The sequence below is a fragment of the Rhinolophus hipposideros genome (genome assembly GCF_964194185.1).
Source record: "Rhinolophus hipposideros genome assembly, chromosome: 14".
Classification (NCBI taxonomy): domain Eukaryota; kingdom Metazoa; phylum Chordata; class Mammalia; order Chiroptera; family Rhinolophidae; genus Rhinolophus; species Rhinolophus hipposideros.
This window is the reverse complement of record NC_138060.1, coordinates 24969472-24993663: the sequence shown is the minus strand read 5'-3', so window position 1 is coordinate 24993663 and position 24192 is coordinate 24969472. Positions and strand designations below refer to the sequence as shown.

Below are 24192 nucleotides of genomic sequence, written 5' to 3'. Positions count from 1 at the left end.
AAGGGCACTTACAAACCTCTGCTCTAGGTCAGCACCACAGCATGTAAACAGCACCTGGAAACGTAGCCCTCAAAGACCACCCAATTCTCAGTCAGCACTGGGGCCTTGGGGACAGCTCCCAGTGGAGCTGGTTCCCATGCCGGCTTCTCTGTCCTCCCCAGGGGCGCTGTCAGTCAGCACCAGGACCACGTGGACAGCGCTCACTCCCAGCCCGTGTGTCAGCCTTCAGGGAGGGGGCCTGCACGTATCAAGTTCCCTGACCTCAGCCACCCAATCCCTCCCCAGCACCCACCTCCGTTCATCCATCAGCACTTCATCCCCAGAGACACCTCCCTGGCCCCAGCCCTCCACGGTCAGAGGTGAAGCCAACCAACAAGTGACCTGCTGTGTGTGGCCAGAGCACTGACAGCAGAAGGCGGTTTCACTATAAAAACCACAGGAAAGGGCAGGAGCCTGGTACGTTGGAGAAACGAATGTGAGTGAGCCTGGGGGTCCCGTAAGTGTCTAGGTGTGTGTGTGAGATCTGAGTCTTTCAATCCTCTGCAAGGACCTTATACCAGTCAATGCTCTCTCGTTTTCTTTTTTCTCCTCTGTGAAACAGGGAGTTACTGTGTCATGGGGTTGTTGGGAAGGATTAAATGAGATTAAAATGTAAAGCGCATAGAACAGCGCTTGGCACATAGTAGGTATAATCTAAGCGTTGCTGTTATTATCATTTTTTGTCCTTCCTTCAGTCCTCTGCTTGTAAACCATGGGAAAGATGGAGACAGATGAAGGCAGGATGGGACAGTGTCACTGTAGTGTCACTGTCACTTAGGACTTGGAGGTTGGGGGTTGCCAGGGCTGCAAAGGGGGCCTCAGGAGGCGAGTGCGCTGCAGGGAGAGTTGGGCAGACAATAGCTGAGGCTATTAGTTGAGGAGGTGGCCAGGGTGTTGGCTGAAACCAGAGTGCGATGTCCGTCCCAAACATGCTCAGTGCACATGCCCTTTCTTGCAGGCAAAGTGAAGTCTCCCCACCACGTCTCTGCCTCAGCTAGGCTTTCTTGTTTCCATTGCTGGTGACTCTACTGTTTAACTTCATCCGAAAAATCCTCTAAGATGTTTTACGGGAATATTTCTCAACAAGGAGCATATAAAGAGTACAAATCTTAGAAAGCAGACACTGCCATGCAGAGGCCCAAAGGGGAGCAGTGGATTCAAAGGCAGCAGGTGAATTGGGATCAGCGCGTGACTCCCAGGTTCTAGGGCATTTCTCCTTCCTTCGGCCTTCAGCCAAACAGGACTTGGCCCCCAGCGGGGATGGCTGCTCCTGCTGGAGATGACGCAGCAGCAAGGAGGCCCAGGGAAGTCTGTGTGTCCTGAGAAGCAAGTATCAGATGACGGGAGAATCCTTGAGGATGGCGCTAAAATGGCTCTTTGAGACTGAGTGTCTGTCCAACCGCCACCCTCACTTTACAGAAAAGGAAACTGAGGCACAGGGGAGAAAGTTCTGGTCCAATGCCACACTGCAAGTTGGTGAAAGGCACAGAGGAAATATGGAGGCTTTGGACTGGAGCAAGCTGATCAACTGTGTGGCCTGGGACCTCTGAAGCCTCTCTGAGCCCCAGCTTCCATGCCCGTTAGGTGAGGACAGTGGTACCACGTAGCCCACGCAAGCATGTGCTCCACAATCCTGTTAACAGCAGTGGTCAAGCCAAGGTCGGGGCCCAGTGGGTCTGGTTCCCAGGCAAGTGCTGTTTGGGTTACATCCTCCCAAAATCTGAAGGGAAAGTTGTGCAGGAATCACTCAACTCAGCTTATAGATCCTGACCATGGGCGTCTTGGAGGGGCCTTCTTACGGCAGAATGATCAGATCTTAAACAGCAGGATGGGAGCAGTTCTCTTGCTCTCCTCAGAACACCAGCTCCTGGGGCAGGGCCTGAGACGTACCTCCTTAGGGTTAGTGGGTGGTGAAAGGATGGAGAGACACACGGATGGACAGGGGCATGGATAGCTGATGGATGGGTGGATGGGCGGGTGGGTGGGGGGTGGGGGGGTGGGGGGGTGGGTGGATGGATGTGGATGGGTGGATGGGTGGGTGGGTGGGTGGATGGATGGATAAGTGGGTAGATGAATAGGTGTGTGAGACACCTGGAAGACCAGAAATGGGGTTTTCTTCCTACCATCTACCGTTGGCAGCTCCTCTGGAGAATAGGGACAGTGGAGGTGTTGAGCCTGCTGGAAAGCTAAGGACTGGACCTGCCCTCCATCAGGACAGGCATGGGGGTAAGAAGATATGGAGAAGCCCTCGGTCCCTACCAGTCCACCCCGGACCCTGCTTCTGCCATCTGTGCATTCGGGCTGACGCACGGCTGTTTCTGACACTTTTTTTGGGGGGGGGATTTTTCTTTTCTGGTTAACAGGATAGGAATTTTCTAAAAATAGCACTGAATTTGCTTCTGAGGTATTCATTTTCAATTTCCTTCCAATTTCCCCCATTCTCGCTCCTCAACTGTGAGAGCTGAGAGCTGTGATTTTCGTCGCCAGTTTTGATTCACACACACACGCACACTGTGCGCCTGTGCGCTCAGAGATTGGTGTAGCACAGACACCTCTCGCTCACTCACACTTACACTCATCCTGACGAGTCCAGTAAAACAGCACCTAAACCCTTATCCTTTGGGGTCCCCCACACTCAACACACCTCTAGTGACACACCACAAGGACACACACACAGAGTCACTTAGGAGCCCAGCCCAGCGCTGACTAGCATTCTCACACTCCTGACCCAGGTGTGCCCCAGACTATGGACTGGCCAGGCTGAGCGTGCACATCGCACACCCCACTGACCCTGTCATGCACACGCTCACTCCACTCTCAGAGTCACTCCAGACCCATCAGGCTCTCCTCACACACGTGAACACACAGGTGATTGTCCCCTCCCCTGGAGAGGGCCATCGAAGGCAATGGCTGCAACTCTCTGGCTGCGGCAGCAACTGTCCCTTTGGCTGCTGGCTGAGTTCACCCGGCTCTCTGGGTCATCCCCAAGGGGCAGGATTCCCGTTGCTGGGACAGGAAGCCCTGCAGAATGGTCAGAATTTGCATCCTGGAGAGGAAAGGAAATGTCCTACCCCACAGGAACTATATAGTTAGTCAGCCGCAGAGCAGAGGGAAGACTGGCTTTGTCTGCTGCACCAAAAGGCTGGGACACCCCCGCCCCAACCCTCTGAGCAGTGCCAGGGGCCTGTGCGTATGGCCCAGTCGGTCTGAGTTCCACATTCAGCACAGCTGTGTGAGGGACATTCTGGTTGAACAGAGGATAGAGGCAGTGAATGAGTGATCACCGTAAGAACAGTCACCATTTAACAAGTTCTTCCTCTGTGCCAGGAACCAGGCTAAGCTCTATCTCCATTAGTCCTCACAAAACCCTCTGCGGTAGGCTGTGAGTTGGCTCTGCCACGGAGGGGGAAACCAAGGCACAGGGAGGGGCTAATAACCTTGCCCAAGTCACAAAACTATCCATGGCATCATCGGGCCTGTCACCCAGGCTCTCCAGACGGGGCCTGTGTCCCCTATATTTGTCATGGCTGCCAGAGATGATTCAAAGAAGAGGTAACTTGAAAACTACATATTAAGATGGCATTTAAATTCAGCACATCTTAAGACAGAAGGATTCAGCATTTGAAAGTTATTTTTAGCACATAATTCATTTGCGATTGTCCCAGCTACCATCCTTCAGTAGGATTTGAAAAGCTGTTGTTGGTTTGGGGTTTTGTTTTCTTTTTTAATTCTTCCTTCGAAGGATAGATTCCTTCTTTGTTAACTCCAAAAATAATTAAAAAATGCTCCTTCCTCCGCCAGCGTCCCTCCTGGCAAAGACTTTTTATTAAGAAACCTCTAACCTATTCTTGAATCATGGAAATGTAACAATCCAGAATCATTTAAATGCTAATAAGATGAAACCGAAATGCATAAATCCAATATTGTCAGAATGTTCTCCTAGATTCTGAAGGGCCTGGCACATCAGAGCCTGAGGGGTCCCAGAGAGCACCTCGTTCAGCCCCTTTCCTTTCCACAAGGGGAAACTGAGACCCAGGGAGGAAAGGGGCTTAGTCAAGGTCACGTTTCAGGAGCGTGGGAGACAAGGAGAGGCTTTTCAGTGGGCCCCTGTCTAGGCTGTGTGACCCCTGGCATGTTGCTCACCCCCTCTGGACCCAGAACTGCTGCAGGCACTGCCCAGGCCTGTGTCTCAGTCTGCTTGGTGGCTGTAACAGAACATCACAGACTAGGAGGCTTAAACAACAGAAATTTATTTCTCATTGTTCTGGAGGCTGGGAGTCCAGATCAAGGTGCCAACTGATGGGGTTCCTGGTGAGGGGCCCTCTTCCTGGCTTGCAAACAGCCGTCTTCTGGCTGTGTCCTCCCATGGCCAAGAGAGACCATCTCTCCTGTCTCTTTTTTTTTTTTCTCCTGTCTCTTTTTATAAGAACACCAATCCCATTCCTGAGGGCTCCACCCTCATGACCTCCTCTCCTCCCAAATACCTCCAAATACCATCACATTAGGGATTAGGGCTTCAGCATATTAATGGAGGGGCATATGTTCAGTCCATAGCAGCCTGTGTGCCCCCTTTCTTAGGGCAGAAGTCACGGCAGTGTTGAGAACTAGCTGCAGCTGAGTATCACTGTAACCATTATGGAGGTACACTTGCTAATAATGGGGTAGGAGGGGGACCGGGGGGCACAGAAGCCATTGCTGTAGAGTCTGCTCCGGGCCAGGAGCTGCACCGAGGGGTCTCAATGGGTCCTCACAGCATGCTGTCTGTAAGACAGATGGGTCAGCTCCACTTTGCAGGTGAGGCCCACCCAGTGAGCTTAAATGAGTTCTCCGAGGTCACACTGCTCATTAAACACCTAAGCCATATAGTAGTAGGCAGCAAGGTGGTATGTGGACGAGTCAGCAAGGATGGCAGAGTCCGATGGGCTGCGGCTGAGAGAACAGCTGCCTGCATCAGCCTCACACCCATGCTTCACTGTGATGAAGGAGAGCTGAAGAACGGGGGGCGGGGGAGCATCTCAAATACAGAAGTATGACTACTGATTGTGATATCTTTCATGACCCCCAGCAAACCTGTAAGGTAGGCAGGGTAGGAATCACTAGCCCATTTTGCAGACAAGGAAACTGAGGTCCGAGGACCTCCCATGGATGGTGGCCTAAGAGCTAATGCAGATATTCATTCATTCATCAAGTATGATTGAGTGCCTTCTGGATGCCAGGCTCCATACTAGGTACAAAAGTGACATGACTATTGCCCACTCAGAGCTCTCAGGCTCCTGGGGAAAGGAGACGGCTAAGCAGTCCCAAGCAAAAAAGTGTGAAGTGCCTGGCATGGAGTAGATGCCCAAAATACAATTATTGGGTGGATGGATGGATGGACGGACGGACGGACAGACGGACGGACGGACGGATGGACGGATGGATGGACTGATGGACGGACAGATGGTTGAAGATCATTGTTCGTCTTAGCACAATAGTCATTAAAATCGCCAGTGGGCCATTAACTCATGCCTACTGTTGTCGTCACAAATCTAATTACTGCTAATGATTCTCATAGCTTTGCTGTCAGAGATGTAATTATCAGTGCCTCTAAGCTACCCCACAGGTAGCAGGTGGATAGATAGAAAATAGTGCCTCAGGTTTAGAAAATCCCTCGTGGCTTGCGAAGCACGTTCGTTCACATACAGCATTTCATTTAAGCACTCTAAGAACCTGAGGAGACTCACCAGGAGCCGCGAAGCACCCTGATTACGAGAATGGCTCTGGATCCAGGGTGCCTGAGTTCAAATCCCAGCTCCACTACTTGCTAGCTGTGTGATGTTGGGCCGCTTACACCACCTCTCTTGGTCTCAGTGTCCTCCTATGTTCTACGGGGATAATAAGACTATCTCAGAAAGTGGTTGTACCAATTGGTAAGGATCCCAATAACTACTGTGCTTACTCAGTAATTACTGGGCTCAGTTCTAAGTATTTTACATGAAATAACTACTTTAAGCCTCATAACACCTATGAGATAGATACTATTATTCCCCCCTTTTCTAAGATAATTATACTAAAGTTAATTTGCCTCCCATTCTGCTTGGAGCCAGAATTTGACCAGAAACTGTGGCTTCTACAGCCCCTCCTGTTAAGCAACACAGCATCTCCACATGCACACATCCTTGGTCCTGCCTCAGGGTAAAAAGAGGGTTTTCTACTGCAGCCCTGGGTAAACGCGCCCTCCTGGGAGGCAGGACAGGTGTCTCCTGCAGCTCCAGCACCCCAACCCATGACTGGGAAGGACCCTACCCCAGGTGTAAACACACCAGATTTGAACATAGTTTGTAATTAGCTCCCAGCAAATGAGCAAGGGGTAGCAAGGGGACAGAGGAGAATGCCTGTCGTCTTACCGATGAGGAAACTGAGGCTGGTACAGTAAAGGGACTTGCCCAGGCTTCCACAGCCAGGATTTGGGAGAACTCAGATTTGAACGGGATTACTCTTCCAGATTCATTGTTCTTCACTGAAGAGTCCACCCAACAGCCTCTGCTCTTCAGAGAGAAAGGAGAGAGTGCCCCCTGGGGCTGAGGTCAGGAAAGCGCTTGCTCTTTGTGGCTTTGGACAAGTCCCTTTCCCTCTCCAATCTTCAGCTTCTCCACAGGGCAAATGAGATTAACTCCACAATGCCACCAGCTCCAAAGGAAGCTGTGGCAGAGGAAGGGGTTGTGAAGGAGAGAGACTGGAGAGGGGGAGAGAGGAAGAAATTGGGGCTGGGCTGGGGGCTCCCTCCCATTTTCCTCCCCCACCCCGGCCCCTCCCTGTCCTGGACCTCGGATGGCCAGCTGTCTGAGGCTGCTGGGCGGAGCCAGTCCCCGTGCCAGGCCCAGCCGAGCTCAGCAGGGGCCCTTTGTCACCCAACGCTTGCCGGGGCCTTGGACACTGGTGTTGGGTGTCCGGGCAGATTGGATTCTCTCCTGGCAGCCCTGCAGATGCTGCACTCCTGCAAGGGTGGCCAGGCGGGCAGAAAGAAGCCAGCGCTCCCTCTTCCTCCTGGACTCCCAGAGGGACGTGGAGACCGCTGTCTGTGGTGCTGGACTGTGGGGGCCCCCAGGTGAGGGCTGTGTGGACCCCAGCTCATGCTGGGAGCCACGCTGTGGGCTCAGTGACGTGTGAGCTGGCTCCTCTGGCCCAGCAGAGGGCCTTCGTTCATGTGGTTGGGTGCTGCTGGGGCAGGGGGGTGGCTTTCTCCCATCCCCATGCGTGTGAGACCCAAATGGAGAGAACAGTGTATGTCAGCAGGTGTTGGTGGCGTGGACGGGGAGCATGTCTACTTGGGGAGGGTGTGCATGCCCCAAATTGTGTGGGCATGGGATATGTGTCAACATGTTGAGAATAGTGAGGGAAATAGGGCTCTGTGTGTGCGCAGGGGGTATTTTTGAGGGAAGGAGGTGAGAGTGTTAAATGTATGACTGCATGTGACACTGCATGGCGGGCAGGAAGTGTCACCCAGAGTGTGTGTGAAGTGGCGCTTGTGTATCGCTGTGTGTATGTGGTAGTAAGTGGGTCCTAAAAAGAGGTGGCAGGGCACCCCAAACAGTGTGTGTGTAAGAGGGTGTGTGTGCACCAGGGTGTGTGTTGTGAAGTCAGCGCGTTACACAGCACAGTGGACAGTTAGGGGTTTGGGGCCCGTTGTGCAGGTGCTTCGGGCTGTCCTTGGGGGTGGCATGTCGTGGGGTGTCTAGGCGAGTGCCAGTAGGTTTGGATTTACATTGTATGCAGGTGTGTTCTGAGTGTTGTACGAAGCACCCATGCTAGGGTATGCGGGGGGTACTTGGGTGAGCATGCCTGCACACGCACACGGGCCTGCATGAGCGCCTGTCCCAGGAGGCCGGCAGGGCCTGACCCTTGTCACCACTGTGTGCTTCCCCCACAGGAGCCACCGCCCCTGACCATGTAGATGGCAGCTCCAGGGAGCAGCATGGGCGCCGCTGAATGGAGACTACTGGGTCTACAGCCCTGAGCCCCTCCAGCCCCTGGACCTCTCCCCATTCCCGGGGATACCTTTTGGAGTTCACCACCGCTGTCATCAGCCCACCTGGGCCACCTGTCCCCCTGGGACCAGGAGTTGGCCCCCAGGAGCCACAGCTGTCCAGGGAGGTCGTGCTGAGGACAACCCCACAGAGCCATCCCCCATCTGCCTCCTGTGCAGCGCTGAGCCTCGGGCCGACCCCGAGCAGGGACTGTGGCAAACATGGGAGATATGACCAACAGCGACTTTTACTCCAAAAACCAAAGAAACGAGTCGAGCCATGGGGGCGAGTTTGGGTGCACGCTGGAGGAGCTCCGCTCCCTCATGGAGCTGCGGGGCACCGAGGCCGTGGTCAAGATCAAGGAGACTTACGGGGACACTGAAGCCATCTGCCGGCGCCTCAAAACCTCACCTATTGAAGGTAGGTGGGGGAGACTCGAACCCAGGGCTGCAGCCCTGGCCATTGCCATCTGAGTTGGCTCCAGGGGCAGTATTCTTAACGTTTAACCACAGGACTATCTCAGACGGGGGCTGAAATGCCAGTATGGCCATTCTAGTGTGTTCTAGCTGAGGGTCAGGGGACGGGGCTTCTTCCGTTTTCTCCCCATTATGGGTTGGGACCTGGCCCGAGGCACCTGCAGAGAGAACCACGGGAACAGCTGAGTCAAGGCTGTGTTCTGGAAACCAGATACCAAAACCAGCCACGTCCGCCAAGGGCGTGCGCCCAGCATCCTGGAAACCTGGGAGGCACCCAGTCTCCAGGACCGGGCGGGGAGGGAGACCTGAGGGGCCAGAAGAGGACCAGGCCTTGCTTTCCTGCGTCCAGGCTCAGGAAGGGCTCCTGTTTCCCCCACCCCATCTACGGTGGTTGGAAACGGGGGTCCAGCCCCCCAGCCCCTGGCCTCCAGCTCCCAGATCCCCTTGTCTGGACCCAAGCATGGAACCACAGCGTCACCGCCATGCAGCCAATTCCAGCTCCCCAACCCCTGCCAGGGAGCTGGCTCGTGTCCCGTTGTCCCAAATGCAGGCGCTGACTGGGGACTCCGAGGTCTGGGGCAGCAGCAGGCCACGGAGCTGCCGGGCAGACGGGGCCAGCAGGAAGCTAGGGTGACAGGTGCCCGTGTGAGTCTTGCCCTGGAGTGCGGGACGCTCTTGCAACCACCAGGATAAGCAGGCCTGGGATCTCAGAGAGAGGGTGGTAGCCTCCTGGGGGCTCCTCTGGAGGGGACCGAAGCTCAGTCATTGGCGTGAAGCACAGAGGAGAGACCCCAGCCCAGCTTGGGCGCCAAGCTCCGTTTGGATCCCCAACCCCACAGTTACCTTCCCCTCTCCGTAAGGGAGAAGAGTTCCCTACACGAACCCCAAAAACATGGGTATGAGGCCCTGCCCCAGCAAGCCCAAATCCTGTAAATTTGTGCCAAGAGGCTGAACCAAGCCTCAGTTTCTTCCTCTGGAAAGTGGGGCCACGCCTACCTCACAGTGCCTAGTAGAGGCCCGAGCATACAGTAAACACTCAATAAGTGGCAGACATATTATTCTGATTTCCTCTCCCTGGTGTAGACCACAAGCTGGGGGGCGGGCAGCATCTGAATCCTCCTCCCCGTATGACGGAGGACAAATCTGAGGCTGGAGGTCGCGCTCATGCCATCTCTCCTAACCCCACTCCCCACGCCCTGGGCACGAGCCCTGAATGCATTTCCTAATGAGGCTGCTTTCTCTGGACCCAGCTGCTCACCTGGGGCTGCTGGTGTACTAGTGGTTGCCTGTGCCTGCACCCCACTGCATCTGGGTCTCTCTTCATCCGGGGCCCTCTTCTCTTAGGTCAGGTGGGAAGAGCTAAGCCTGGTCCTTCTTCCCAGACTGGCTCCTGTCGTTGAGCCCGGGCAGAAGTTTAGAAACACCTTTTCTTTCTTGGCATTGTTTGGTTGTGTTTTGGTGGGGAGGGTGGGAATAGAGGAAACATCCTTCCTTCACTGTGTGATTCTAGCTCAGGGCTTGAGAATGGCCACACGTGGCCCTGAGAAGAGAGCGGTCTCTGCCAGGGGACTCTTGGGTCCCAGTGATTTTTTCTTCGTGAGTGGTTCCAGGAGATTCTCTTGAGTCAGGAATTCTTAAGTGTCTCTGGGCCCCACGCCCCATGGGGAACCTGATGGCAGCTGTGGCCCTTCTCCCCAGAAAAACATCCACCTACCTGCAACAGATGTGGCTCACACCATCAGTGTGTTCCCAGAGCCCCTCGAAGCCAGGCCGTGGACCCCAGGTTAGGAAATCCACCCTCCCCTCCCACCTGACAGGCTCTCAGACCCTGGGAAATGGAGGCACTCGTGACTAAGCTCTAGCACCGTACAGGACCATTACCAGTTAACTCATTGTGACCCCGCTGGAGGAAGCATGAGCATACGTGAGGGCATAAATTCTGTCCTGCTCCGCTCTGTACATTCAGCATCCAGCCTGGTGCCTGGTACAAAGCAGGGTAGATAACTGTCCATAAAACCCTGAGACATGGCCACTGAGTCTCCAGCCCACAGGAGCAGCTCAGAAATCTGAGCAAACAAAACAGCAGGTAATCTAAACCAAGTACAGCAAGAGCCCCAGAACTCAGAGGAGAGGTGAGGTGCGTGGGCAGTGAAGGTCAGAAAAGGCTTCCTAGAGGAGGAGGTGTTTGAATTTGGCTATGGAGGAAAGAGAAGGGAAAGCATGTAGCATGGCATAGAGCAGCATTTCTTAGGATTCTACAGAATAATGGTGTACTGCAAGAAGTTGGGCATGATATGAAAAATAAAGGGGACTCAGTTTTCTCATCTGTAAAATGGAAAGAATAGTGACAGCTCTGACAGGTGCGCTGCCTCCTGCCAACTGTGTGTATGACTTTGAGCTTACGGTCTGACCTCTCTAGGCCTTGGTTTCTTAATTTTTCATGAGAACCAAATGAGATCTCTGATGGGAAAGATCCCTGAGGAGTAGGAAAGCTTGTAGTAGGATTAACCAGAGCCCCTGCTGGAGTGGCCCTTACAAGGATCTCCCGGGGTGGTGCAGGTGGAGCTGGAAAAGGTTTGGGGAGGGGCAGAGAGCATAATGCTACAGACTCCAGACTTGGGCAACCCGGGTTCAAATCCCAGCCCCTGCCACTCACCATCTGTGGGACTCTGGGTGAGTTACTCAACCTTTCTATGCCTCAGTTTCCTCATCTGTAAAATAGGGATGATAGTGGCTACTTCATAGGGTTGTTGTAAGGACACATGAAGTAGTTGAGAACAGCACCAGGCATATGGGCAGTGCTGTGTGTTAGGATTCATCCCCAGAGACTAAAACCTCCATTTCCCCATCAGTAAAATGGGTGTAAACATTGCTTAGATCAGGCCAAGTGCCCAGGATCGAAATGCTTAATAAAGTTCAGCTCTTGTTGCTGTTGTTTTCATTATGATTATCACTGTTCTGGAAGAAGTCATTCTCCAGAAAGGGAGGCATCTGACGCTTCTGTTAACGGGCCAGAAGATGTCTGCGCATGGTGCAGCACTTTCCCTAGGCTGTTTTGTATCTTTATGACACGTGTGCTAGGAGCAGGTGTTGTCATCCCGTTGTACAGATGGGGAGCGTGAGCGCTCGAGGTCACCACCACACTTCACGTCAGAGCAGACTTTGAATGCAGCTCTGACAGACACCACCCCCAGGTGTCCCCTTGGCCCGGAGCCAAGCGTGTACTCCTGGGCACAGTCCTCTGAAGACACTCTCTGAGTAAGGTGGGGCCACCTGTGGACTTCTCCATATATGCTCTCTCATGTTCAGCAGTTGTCCCACCTGTCTGAGTGGCCGTGGCCACTCCTGATGCCCCCCCCTTCAGCCCCACCCCCAGCCTGCTGACGTGAGCAAGGAGCCGGCCTCTGAGCCACACTGTAGGAAGCTGCCTCACGTCAATTAGCTTTCCCCTCGCATCCAGCTGATTGGAGGCAAAGAGATCTCTGCAAGTAATAGAGGGGGTTTGAAGCCATCGAAAGCTATTCCCACCCAGGGCACTACCTGCTGCTGGCACAGGCCTGGCAGTGTTGGATTTTCCACGTAAAGGCCCAACTCTGGTAACAGCTGTTGGGTAAACCTGGCCCCTGGGAGGCCAGCAGTGACCTCTGCCCCCAATCTGAGCTCCATTCCTTTCCTCTTCTACTACTGGTTCTGTTCCATTCTGGTACTGCCCTTCCCACCGGCCCTCCTCTGCTCCCTTTCCTTCCACAGCCTTCCAGCCTAGAATGGTAGTACCCCGGAGACCCAGGCTCAGATCCTAACTGGCTTACTCTTTCAGGGTTATTGGGAGAATTCAGGGTAACCTCTCTGAGTCTCAGTTGCCTTATCTGTGAAATGGGAATAAGAAAGCTACCGACCACATGGGAGGTGGTGAGAATTAAATCAGAGAAGCCACACGAAGGGCTTAATGCAGTGTAAGCCCTAGACACTTACAAAATGATATTATCGTTGTTATTATTATACCCAAAGATTTCTTTTCGAAAACAGCAGGCATGGGCCCCTTCTCCATGGAAGAATTAGGCAGTTAACTAAGACAGTGGCCCACGAAGAGGTAATGTGCTTTCAGAGGAGGGTTCTCAGAGTAGGTGGTTTCACGATGGGTCTAAAAGGATGGATAGTAGGTGTTGGGGTGGTCTGTGAGGTCCTGGCGGCAGGAGCTGTTTGTCATTCTCCACTGTGTCCCCAGCACCTGGTACAGTGCCTGGGGGCTCAGAAACACTCACAGAAAGAAGGAAAGGATGAAGAAAGAGGTGGGGATGCCCTGGTGGCCCTCCCTGTGTGGAATGGACAGGAACAGGACACCCTGCGTCACCCATGGAACAACTGGCTTCAGTTCTCCAAGCCTACAGTGGCACTGCCCTGAGCCACTCGGCACACACAGCCCTGCCCTTCGCTTCCTGACACCTGCACCTGGGCTGTCAGCAAGGGCAGCTCAGATAGGTCTCTGGGTGCTCCCTGCATGGCATGGTTCACGGTGGGGGAAAAGGGGGACAAAGAAGATGGGGCGGCAGCAGGTGGGGTGGGAACTGGATACTGCAGAGTGTTGTGAAACGGAACCTCCGGTTAATTTTGTATGAATCCTACAGCTTGCCCAAGTGGAGGAGAGAGAGGGGCTGAGGGGGGCCAAGAGGGCAGACCTTGGGGCAGTGCCTCGTGTTGGTCAACGTTAGCCGGGAACGCCCCTCAGACCCAGCAGGGCCCACGTCATCCACAGAGCTGCCACCAACTTGGCCCAGAGGAGAGTGTGGAGGCAATGCGTAGGGGTCTGCCATTTGTCACTGTGAGGTCATTGTCCATTTCCCCAGGGATCACTGGGCCCTGATGGGTCGACAGGGAACCCAAGGCAGCCACAGATTCAGCCATGTCCCAGAAGGTAAAGCTGGGGCCCTCCCAGACACAGGGTCCAGGTGGGGAGTTCACTGCGTGGGTAGAGAAGAGTGAGAACATCTCCCCCCCACCATCCCTGGGGACTGCGTGGGGAGTGGCCCATGCTCCATTCTAATGTCTGGAGGAGAAAAACTTATCAACGTATTTAAGAGGCTGAGGAAACTAGCCACCTTCCCAAATACACGCAGGGATGGGGCAGGGGAAGGCATGAAGACTGGGGAGGCATTCCAGCCTCGACTATCACTAGGGCAAGAGACTTAGATGCTCACGTCCTCACTTTTCTAGTCTGTAAAATGGGGATTGTGCTACTTCATTCTCTGCCATTTAGAGATAGTGAGTTGAAAGTGCTTTGAAACTTTTCCACAAAAGAATCATCAATCTTTCAGTATTTACTGAGTGTTTCTGTCTAGCAGGATTCTGGTTGATAGAAACCCATCTCAAACTGGCTTATGCAAAAAAAAGGGATTTTCTGACTTGGGCAACTGAAAAGTCCAGGGAGTGTTCTGGACTCAGGCCTGGCTGGATCCAGGGCCTCCAATGCTGCAGGAGGGCTTTGTCCATCTTTTTCCTACCATCTTTCACCTCCACTGTCCTCTGTGTTGGCTTCATTCTCAGGCAGGCCCTCACCCAATGAGGATCCCAGCAGTTTCAGGCTGATACCCTCCCATCCCGGCCACCACTGTGCCAAAGGCACCTCTTCCTCAGATTCTCCCCTTAAAGACCAGAGCAGATTCTCACTGGGCCACTGGGCGTCACATGGCCACTCTTGAACCAATCCCTGTGGCCAAAGGACAGACTAGGCTGATAGGTCAGACCTGAGTCACATGCTCACAGAAGAGGGGAGCGGTCAGTCCACCTAGGCATGCTCCTTGCCCTTGAGGAGTGCTTGGCCTGATGGGGGAAAAGCATAGCATTGAGAAGGCAGCTGAGGAGTGAGAGCAAGATTCAGGAGCACCAAAGACAGAGCGATCATAGCCCAACCAGCGCTCGGCTAGTCAGTCCACAGGTCTGAGCCGGGGCTGTCCAGGCAAAGGAGGCCTCTCACTCGTGTTCTAGCAGTGACATGGCGAGCTCAGGTCATGGTCAGATTCTGGCTCCACCTGTAACCCAGCTGTGGGACATTAGGCCAGTTCTCTAACCGCTCTCTGTCTCAGTTTCCCCATCTGTGACATGGGCTAATAACAGTGTTCTCTCACGGCTTTGCTGTGAAGGTCAAAGTGACACGCGTGAAGCGCTCAGTGCCTGGCCCAGAGCAGGTGCCGTATCAGTGTCAGCCGCTGTATTGTGCTGCACCAGCAATTCTCGCTGTGACTGTACGAGACGAGTTGGGTTTAATTAGTGGAGATGGGAGAGGCAGCTTCTCTGGGCAGATCAATGGGCTTGAACAACACATAGGAATCTATGGTTTTTTAAAAAAAATGTCAGCGCCATGGTTGATTTGCAATGCTTATACACCTCCATCCCCCACCCCAAGGGGGGAAAAATCCTTTAAAAGCACAGTTTTCTGCGAAAGTTGGACGAATCACGTGTGGGTGCTGTCCAGAATCCCATCCACACGTCTTTCTGAATCATCAATAAAGTAAACGCACGTGCTGATTGACATGTGCCATCCATTTTCTCAGGCTGGGGCAGGCAAGCGTGTGTTAGGCACACAGTCCTGCTGGCCTGGGGGTGGCCGGGAGCGTGCAGAACAGTTAGAGAAAGGGCCTGCCCTGCCCCTGACCGAGGGCTTCTGCGTGGGTGCCACCAGGACTAGAAGGACTTCGTGTCCCACAAACGGTGCTGCTTGGCCTGGTAGGTGCTTTGCACAGTCAGACACCCCGAGGGGGAGTGGATGTGGACAGCAGGCAGACCCACCGTGTGTAATGCCTGAGTCCCAAAGCCACCCAGCGGCTGTAATGTACTATGTGCAGGGCCACGCCCTTTCGATGAATTGTCTTCATGTGGCCCTCGCAGCAGCCCCTGAGCGGGAAACAAAGGCTTGGAGAGGACACCATCTCTGTGAAGGCATCTTCGCTTTGCAGAATGAATATGCACTAAACACTAAGTGCCTACTATGTTCTCAGAAAAGAAAAGGAATGAGAAGAGCATTCCAGAGTCTCAGTTCCACCACTGAGACTCTTGAGCAAGTCACTTCATCCCTCTAAGCCTCAATTTCCCCATCTGTAAATGACATGATAATAACACCCACCTCCCAAAACCAAGGATACAGGTGTTCAGCGAATGTCCTGTTGTTTCCCTGCTTCTGTCATGCCAAGTGAAGATATAAGCTAACACATATTTATTTGTTGAACAGATATGTTGTGCTCCTACTGTGTGTAGGCTTGGGCCACATTGCTCTTCTGAGAAGAGATGCTCCATATGCTCCTTGGGAGTGGTGTTTGTGTGACTTGGCTCTACATGGGACAGGTGGGGAGGCCAGGACAGGATCAACCTTCCAGAACATTCCCTCTCGGTCCAAGGCGTGGAGTTAGGGGTCAGACAGAAGACAGCTCCAGGGGCACAGAGACAGAGGCAGGCAGGATCCAGTAGGAAAGATGGCAGCCAGGGGCAGGGGCCAGGGCCTCAGTCCAGCCAGAGGGGAGGAAGAAGGAGCCCCCTCCTGACACCCTCCCTGTCCAGAGCTCCCTAAAGATTCCCAGGAAAGGGGGGTGCAGAGCTGGATTGTAGGCCGACACCGCCCTAAAGACTCTCCCAGTCTACTGCAATACTGGCTATTTAGCTGTGATACCAGAGACTCATTACTTCATTGAATTTTCACAGACCCTGTGAAACAGGAACTGTTACTGTCCCCAACTTACAGATGAGGAAATTGAGGCTCAGGACACCACCACTAACGAGGGGCCCAGCCAGGATTGGTACCAGACAGGCTGGCTCCCGAACATGCACATGTGTGACCTCCTTCATCTACAGCCTCTAACTGACAAAATAACTACAGCAAGAGAGAGAGTGCTGAAGGTCAAAGGAGGGGGCAGCCCCTGCCTGACGGGACGGGACATCAGGAGAGGCTTCCCCTGAGTGAGGTCTCCAAGGATGAGGAGGAGCTGGGGAGACGGAGGACAGCACATTCTTAGTGAGGGAAGGAGCTGACCAAAGGCCCAAAGGCGAGAACCAGGATGTGCGTGGAAGACGTGAGGAATTCGCTGTGTCTGGCACTAGGACGTCATGTGCGTGTGAAATGGCCTGTGAGCGCCATGAGTACAGCTCCTCTCCAGGGACCGAATGGACCACAGAACCCGCTCAATGCAGGGAACTGAAGGTTTGGGGAGCTGGTTCCACAGAGGTGCCCCAGGAGACAGGGAGATGCAGAGTGGGTGGGGATCTGGCTTTCCTGCCCCACCATGTACCAGAGCACCTCTTTTTCTTATCTGTGTGCATGGTGAAGAATCTGGTAATGTTTTTTTAAAAAAAAATTTTTTAAAGAAAAATATTTGAAAACATCTGACATAGGAGAAAGGTGCTAAACTAGAGTGTCTAAAAGCCTGAGTTGGGGCCCAGGTTATTTAAGTTCTCATGCCTCAGTTTTTACACCTGTAAAATGGATCAGGTAATATACTGCTCCCAGGGTCCCTACTGGTCTATGGATGAAGTGATAAAATGCAGAGTGTCTGGCCCCAAGGGACCTCAAGGGGGTTCATCTTACAGCCACCGCACCCTGGCCATGGTCTGGTTCATGTGCTTGGCCCACCCACCTGTATCAGAACACATGCTGGGCTGGGAAGACACAAGTGTGAGACCAGCCTGACTGGCCTTTATTGACTAAGCCCTTCTCCAAGCCCCCAACCAATAAAAGGGTGGGTCTGGTAGTCTCTGCGGCTCCTCCAGGCTCAGACGTTCTAGAATTGTGAGACTCACTGTCTCAGTGCCACCCAGCACTGGCCGAAGAGGGGCTGGCTCACGGCCAGACCCAAGATCCCTCTTCCCTTGAAACACTGTGACTTCCAATCCTTGGGGTGGCTTAGGCCCCATTATAGCCCAGGCAGGGGCAGTACCCTTGGCCTCTCACCCCAAACCCCAGACCAGAAAACCTTTCCTCCCAAGCAGCTTTGGAACCCACACTGGCTTCCAAAGGCCTGTGGGTGTTCCCTGGCAATAGATGCCTGGCTCCCAGAAGCCCAGGGCCCTGGACACCAGTTTCTGATTACTTTGCCCCCCTGAGTCTCAGCTTCCTCATCTGTCAAGTGGGCTGAGGGGGAGATGTGTTGCTCAGTAATACAGACTAGTGTCTAACATTAGGCACCCTCAGCTGTCCACCAGCTTGGGTCCCACAAAGATCTAGAGAGCTGAAGCAGCCACTCCCTCCAGGCCCTCCTGTCACATGAGAGGCCCCAGCAGGGCAGGTAAGTTATTTATGCAGGCCCCCCTCACCCCACAACGATTATCTTACTCCTTCTGGCACAATCCAGGCCCCTGCTGTGGTTTCAGACCCAGAGTTATTTATAGTCAATGGAAATTAGCGCCTCTGCAAATGGTTCCCTGGTACCCACCTACCAGCGTCAGCCTGTACCCCTAAGGGAGGCCCCCTGGAAATTTCCATGGTCCCAGCAAATGCTCCCAAGGACCATTTCTGAACAGAGAAGACTCTGCTCTTTGTGTGGGATAACATTGGACAAGATGCCATGGAGCTGAGAGGTGGAACAAGCCCTTCCAGCTGGAGGGCCTGGGAGGGTTGCATGGAGGAGCAGTACTGAGCAAGATGTGGAGAGATAGGGAGGGTTTGCGGTGGGGAAGAGTGCTCCAGGTCCAGGGAAAGGGGAAAGCATGGACAAAGGCATAGAGGCAAAGAAGAAGGGAGTGTAAAAGGAGCCGATCGTTCGATCGTTCCGTGTGGCTGGAAGGAACGAGCAGAAGTGATAATTAAAAGAAACAAAGCACTATAGACACCGTTCTAAGAGCGTCACATACCTCTTACCTTATTTAGTCCTCCCAACGACCTTATGAGGTAATCACTGGTATTATCCTCATTTTTACAAATAAATAAACTGAGGCACAAAGAAGTAAAATCACTTGTCCAGGGTCACACAGCTCATGAGCAGAGGAACTGGGACCCACACAGGCAACTCCAGAGTCCGTACTAGGACTCTTAGTGTTAAGCCAAACAGTTTGGGCTGAACTAAAGAAGCAGGAGGGATCCCGGAAGGTGTTTTAACAGAGGAGCAAGGTGACTAAGGCAGTTGGTCTGGCAGCCATGAGTTTGGGATGTAAGATAAGGACAGCGGGGAGGGAAGGGCAGGCATCCAAAGAGCGGTGACAGGGCTGGGAGTGGCCAGGGAGGCGGTGGTGGAGAGGCGGGAGCTTGGAGCAGCAGGACTCCACGTGTGAGCGTGACTGAGAGAGGGAGACGTGTCAGTGCAGACTCCGTTTTCAAGACAGCAACCAGCTGCTTGTGCAGATGGGTCGACAAGGAGAAGAGCAAGGTCGGGGTGAGATGAAACGTTCGTGCTGGATGCCGCGCACTCTCAGAGCTTGGAGGACAGGACAGCAGGCCTAGAACCCTGGAGAAAGGCTAGGCCTGGAGGGGGAACATCCAGATGACAGAGACATCTATCGAGAAGTCTTGTCTCTGCTAACATATCCCAAAACCTACACGGGGGGAGGTCAGCCATGGAGGGCAGAGATTTGTGCCTGTAGTGTTCCCTGCTGTATCCCGACACCTAGAACAGTTCCCATCACAGAATACACTCAATAAATGTGAGGAATGAATTCGCCCGGGGTGCTCGTCAAGCATAAGTCCTTAGGGAATGTCATCTATTAAGGGAGCGGGCAGCAGGCAAAGTAGAAGTCAGAGAAGTAGGAGAATGGCGCCTGCAGGTAGGATGTGATCAGGGTGTCTAACACTGGATAGGCAATCAGTTAGACGTAGGGTTTGCAGCAGGGCTCAAGGAGGACAGTGAAGGAGTAAGAGCCTCAGGGGCAGGCTACTGGATGAGCTCTTGGGAAATGTTTTGCTGGACAAAACAGCAGAAGGGAACATTCCCCGGGGCTGCCTACACATACACATCCGCTCAATCAGGTCACAGCTGACGGCACAAGGGCCTGGGGGACTCGTGAACCCATGGGACCACAGGTCTGACCCTTAGTGACTCTAAGGGACCATCTCATCCAGCAATCCTAGGGTACACATGGGACTCTGAGACCCAGAAGGGAAGGGGCCTACCCAAGCGCACCGTGGGTGAGGACCCAACCCAGGGCTGGGTCCCCCAAGTCACCACTACACATGGCGAAGGGGGCAGACGTTCCTCTTCCCTGTCCCCACTGCAGCCTCTCCCCCTCCCCCCAGACCCTCAGCGCTCTCATCCACCCCTTCCCTGCCACTGTATATGTTTCCAGGGGCACCATTACAAAGGACCACAAACTGAGTTACTTAAACCAGTCTGAGATCAAGGTGTTGACAGGACTTGTTTTTTCTGAGGCTGTGAGGGAGGGAATCTGTTCCACGCCTCTCTCCTTGCCTTGTAGATGTCCATCTTCTCCCTGTGTCTTCACGTTGTCTCCCCCCTGCGTGTGTCTGTCTCTGTGTGCAGATTTCCTCTGTATAAGGACACCGGTCACATCAGATTAGGGCCCACCCCCAACCCCTCATCTTGACTTAATGGCTACTCACCTCTGCAATGACCCCGTCTCCCAATATGGCCACATTCTGAGGCACTGGGACTTAGGACTTCAACATATGGATGGAGGCGGCGGGATAGTTTAACCCAGAACATTCTCACTTGAGACAATCACTTCTGCTCTTGGAGCCACAGTCCTCTCCTGTAAAGCAAGGAAATAGATGGGAGCAAATGAGGACTGGGAGAGGCAGACGAGCTCGCTCCTGTACGGACGCTTGTCTCCGGAGCCCATCACTCGGTGGGCATTGAGAGTCGCAGTGCAGCCTGAGCACTAGGCAGCAAACAGCCCGGGGCTGAATCCCAGCTGTGTTGTGGAGCAGATGACTTCACCTCTCAGAACCGGTTTACTCCTCTGTGAAATAGTACTGAGTCCTGGGCCGTCGCGAGGAGTAAAAGAGCTGGTGTGAGTAAGAACACCCAGCACAGTGCATGAAGACCCCAGGGAATGGAAAATGCCCCGGTTATTATCACTGTCATCATCCTCCTCGTGAATGTATTATAGGTGTGGGAAGCTGAGGCCCAGAGAGGGCCAGATTTTGTCCAAGTTCACACAGCAGTCTGACACAAAACCTGGTGGGAACTCGGGCTCTTCCAACCCAGAGCCCCGCTTTTTTAACCACATCCTTGTGCGGTATTAAAAAAAAAAAAGAAGTAATTCCTAAATGCCCAAATTAGGAGAGTGATTAGACCTCTTTCAGCTAGTCCGCGTGCCTGATGGAACATTATGGAAAATGGTGGGTGCAGAGGACATAAAGCAACGTGGAAGGAGCTCATGAAACAATGTGATGTGAAAGAAGCGGGTTTAGCATGGTATGTGGCAAGAGCTCCTAAAAACAGATGCGAGGGGAAGAGGCTAACATCCAGGCTGTGCCATGCCGACGCTGGGGTTGCAGGGTGAGATGAGGCCAGGGGGTGGGGGGGTTCAGCTTCCCTTTCTGCCCTAGTGGAGACCATGTCCTAGGTGGGTCCGCAGGCACACTGGTGGTAAGCAACAAGAGTTGTCTGGGCAGCATCATAAAGACCCGTGGGCAGAATGGGACTGGTCTCCCCAAGCTGGAGCAAAGGCCGGAAAACCTCGTTCTGTTTTCAAGAGTGAAGTTGGAACATGCAGCGACCGGTGACAGGACTGACAGGACAGATGCCCCTTTGGGGAGCGTGGGGTGGGGGGACATTCACTGTGTGGAGCCCTGTGTCACTCAGGATTCCAAGCTATGTTGTGCTGGTACATTTGTAGCACCCAGCTCTCTGGGTTGGGAGGGAGTCCTCGTTTGTAGTGTGTGCCGATTTCCGTAGTGTAAGTGCTCTGCCGTGTTACCAACAGAACGCTATTAAGTGAGGAGGTGGGAAGAGAGGTGCAGGAACACACCATTGTATAGTATTTCTGCCAGGCAGCCTAGTGACATGTAGTAAAACAATTAGAAAGGGATGAGTGTGGGGCATTTGTTACCCTTTTAACTATAATTTATTTAAATTGTAAGTTTGTATCCTTTAATACTAATAATGATTATATCTAACAACCCAAAATACCTGAAAATGTAACAGTGGGTTCTCACAAGCAGATGTGAGCTGGCACCTGCACCTGATTAACTTCAAGTCCAAGACGAGCGCATGTGAGCAGCCTGGCTTGGTCGCATGCCCACCCTTTGGCCAGGAAGTTGGGAGACATCTTGATTGACAGCTACCAGTTAGGACCTAGTGGGGGCCTAATCTCCCAAAAGGATAGAAGAATGCCACTGAACAGCTAACACCCAACACCTGCTTTTGTTTCTCTTTTTGATAATTTCTTTGAGTTGTATTTTTTGTCTTATGAGGTCTTTTTTATTTCCTTTAAAAAAAAAAATCACCATTCCTTAAAGTCCCAGAATCTTTAAAAAGAATCCAGGGCTTAATCCTGAGAACAGCAAACCAAAGGACCCAACTAGAGAGGTACAGAACCTCAGAGCAGCCCCAGCCAGCCCACACCCCCGCCCCAGCCCAGCCCCTTACCTTCTCCAGGGAGGAAAGTAAATGAACTGAACCTCCTGTCACACTGCCTGAGAGCCCATCCACCCTTCGAGATTCTCCCAAGAGGACGCAGACACCCCCAGTTGAAGAATATCTTATGGCAGAGTCTTTTCAAGTACCCCTAAGGGTAGATGAGGGTTAACAGGGACCTTCAGGGGTCAGGAATGGCACAATAAAGGGAAGTACCTCTGAAAGGTTAGGCCTAATCTCAAAACTGTGGGCAAAATGGGCATCCTAAGCCTAATGAATCCATGATTCACCGGGGAGCCCCAGTGACCCTCAAGAAAGATGCTAGCTCTCTCCTGTGGCCACAGATGGCCAAGGGGAGGAGCCAAACCCCCACCCAAGAACCTGACCACCGCTGGCTGCCCCCTTGTGGGAGATCATCCGGTGGCCAGTAGAAGGCTCAGCCTAGGGTGGGCCAGGAGCGCTGACTTAGAAAGGAGCCCACGGGAAGGTACTGCCCAGTCCTCCAGGAATAGCCAAGTTGTCAACTACCTTTACTGAGCAGCATCCCCAAATTCTTATATTATCCCCACTTTGCAGATGAGGAAACTGAGGCACAGAGCGTTGGCAGACTTGCCCAGCTGTAGGAATAAAACCCAGGCCTGGATAAGGCCATACCTCATGCTCTTAACCATCTGTCAAAGGGGATGAGGGGCTGTCCCTAGGAGCCCATGCTCCCCACAGAATGTCACTAGGACTCTGGCCTAGGAGTTTTCAGTTGCTCCAAAACACACTGGAGCTTGGACCCAAATATGAGAGAGGAGGCAGGCAGACATCTGATCTGCTAGTGGGAGGCCAACAACATTCTCAAGGCTCCTGGGCTTAGGGTTCATGGGCTATAAACGATGAGCCCGGAATCCCAGACCCGGGGCTTGGAGGCCGCAAGCCCCGGGGCCATTTGGCAGGTCCCGGACAGGGAGTACTGGCTGAGGGCCCGATGTCGCGGGCTCCTCTCCTCACTGCTTGTGTGACCTCAGGTAAACCCCTTGCCCTCTCGAAGCTTCACTTTCCATATCTGCAAAGGGAATTTAGATATGCCTCCCTACAGGACTGTTAGGGATATTAAATGAGAATAATGGATATGTAAGCAAGCTCCTTCCTTTTCCATCCTTCCGCCTCCCAGTTCTTCTTCCCACAGTGACCTGAGTAAACTTAAATATGACTCAACTTGTGCCACCACCTGCTCAAAACCCAATGGCTCCCACTGCTCTTAGAATGAAATCTAAACTCCTGACTGTGGCCTGCAGACCTGGCCTGACCCGCCCACTAACCCAGTGCAGGGTCCTCAAGAACCAGCTGCCAGGCCCATAGGAGATGGGAGTCCCCAACCTACAGAAACCCAGAGCTTCCTTTACAATTATAGAGCTCATGCCTCCGTAAGTGCCATTTGGGATTCAAGAATAAATGGGATTGTAACTGAAAATCAATAATAATAATGGGAGTGGTGAGACTATAAATGCGCTGCCCCGTACTATCCCCTGCTGAATTTTGACACACCCTCTGGTGGATTATGTCCTACCCCCTGGCGAAGAATCACTGCATTCATTTATAAATTCACACAACCTTTAAAGAAGCATTTATTGAGCACCAACTTGATGCTAAGTGCTGTCATAGCTGCTGGGAATACAGCAGTGAACAAACATCCCCACCTCACAAAGCGTACAGGAGTCCAGGAAAAAATGCATAAAGGAATAAATGAACAAGAAAATGTCTAGTGGGTAAGGGTTTTAAGGGCAACCAGGAGGAGGGACAGCTTAGATGGACAGTCAAGGAGGGCTTCCCTATGGCGGTCACCTGTAACCTGAGTCTCAGCTGACATGCTGGATGCCTAAGAATTGCTTCCTGTGATTTGAGGGTGAGTTCCCATGGGACTCCTACTCTTCAGTGTTTTACATCCCCTATGTCCATTTCTTGGGCTCTGTTAGGCACTCTGCGAGGCCCTGTAGCCTTCATGATCTCTTTTTCTATCACAGCTGCCTTGGGAGATAAGCATTTTCAGCCCCCCGTTTTATAGTAAAGAAACAGAGGCTCAGAAAGGACTTGCACAGGGTCACACAGTGAGTAGGTGACAGAGTCGGGACTTGTCTTTGGGTCTCCTAACGTGCCCGGTCCTGTGCCTCTTTC

General features: G+C 53.0%; 1 protein-coding gene across 12 annotated transcripts in view; it reads left to right on the top strand.

The window, feature by feature from the left end:
• ATP2B2 (ATPase plasma membrane Ca2+ transporting 2) overlaps positions 1 to 24192 on the top strand; it is a 358541-nt gene that overhangs the window by 228319 nt on the left and 106030 nt on the right. For all 12 annotated transcript variants that reach the window (XM_081072392.1, XM_081072393.1, XM_081072391.1 and 9 more), the window contains one exon: positions 7949 to 8465. In XM_081072392.1, the coding sequence (XP_080928518.1) occupies positions 8267 to 8465 (199 nt within the window). In that variant the 5' untranslated portion in view covers positions 7949 to 8266. The remainder of the gene's footprint in view (positions 1 to 7948; positions 8466 to 24192) is intronic.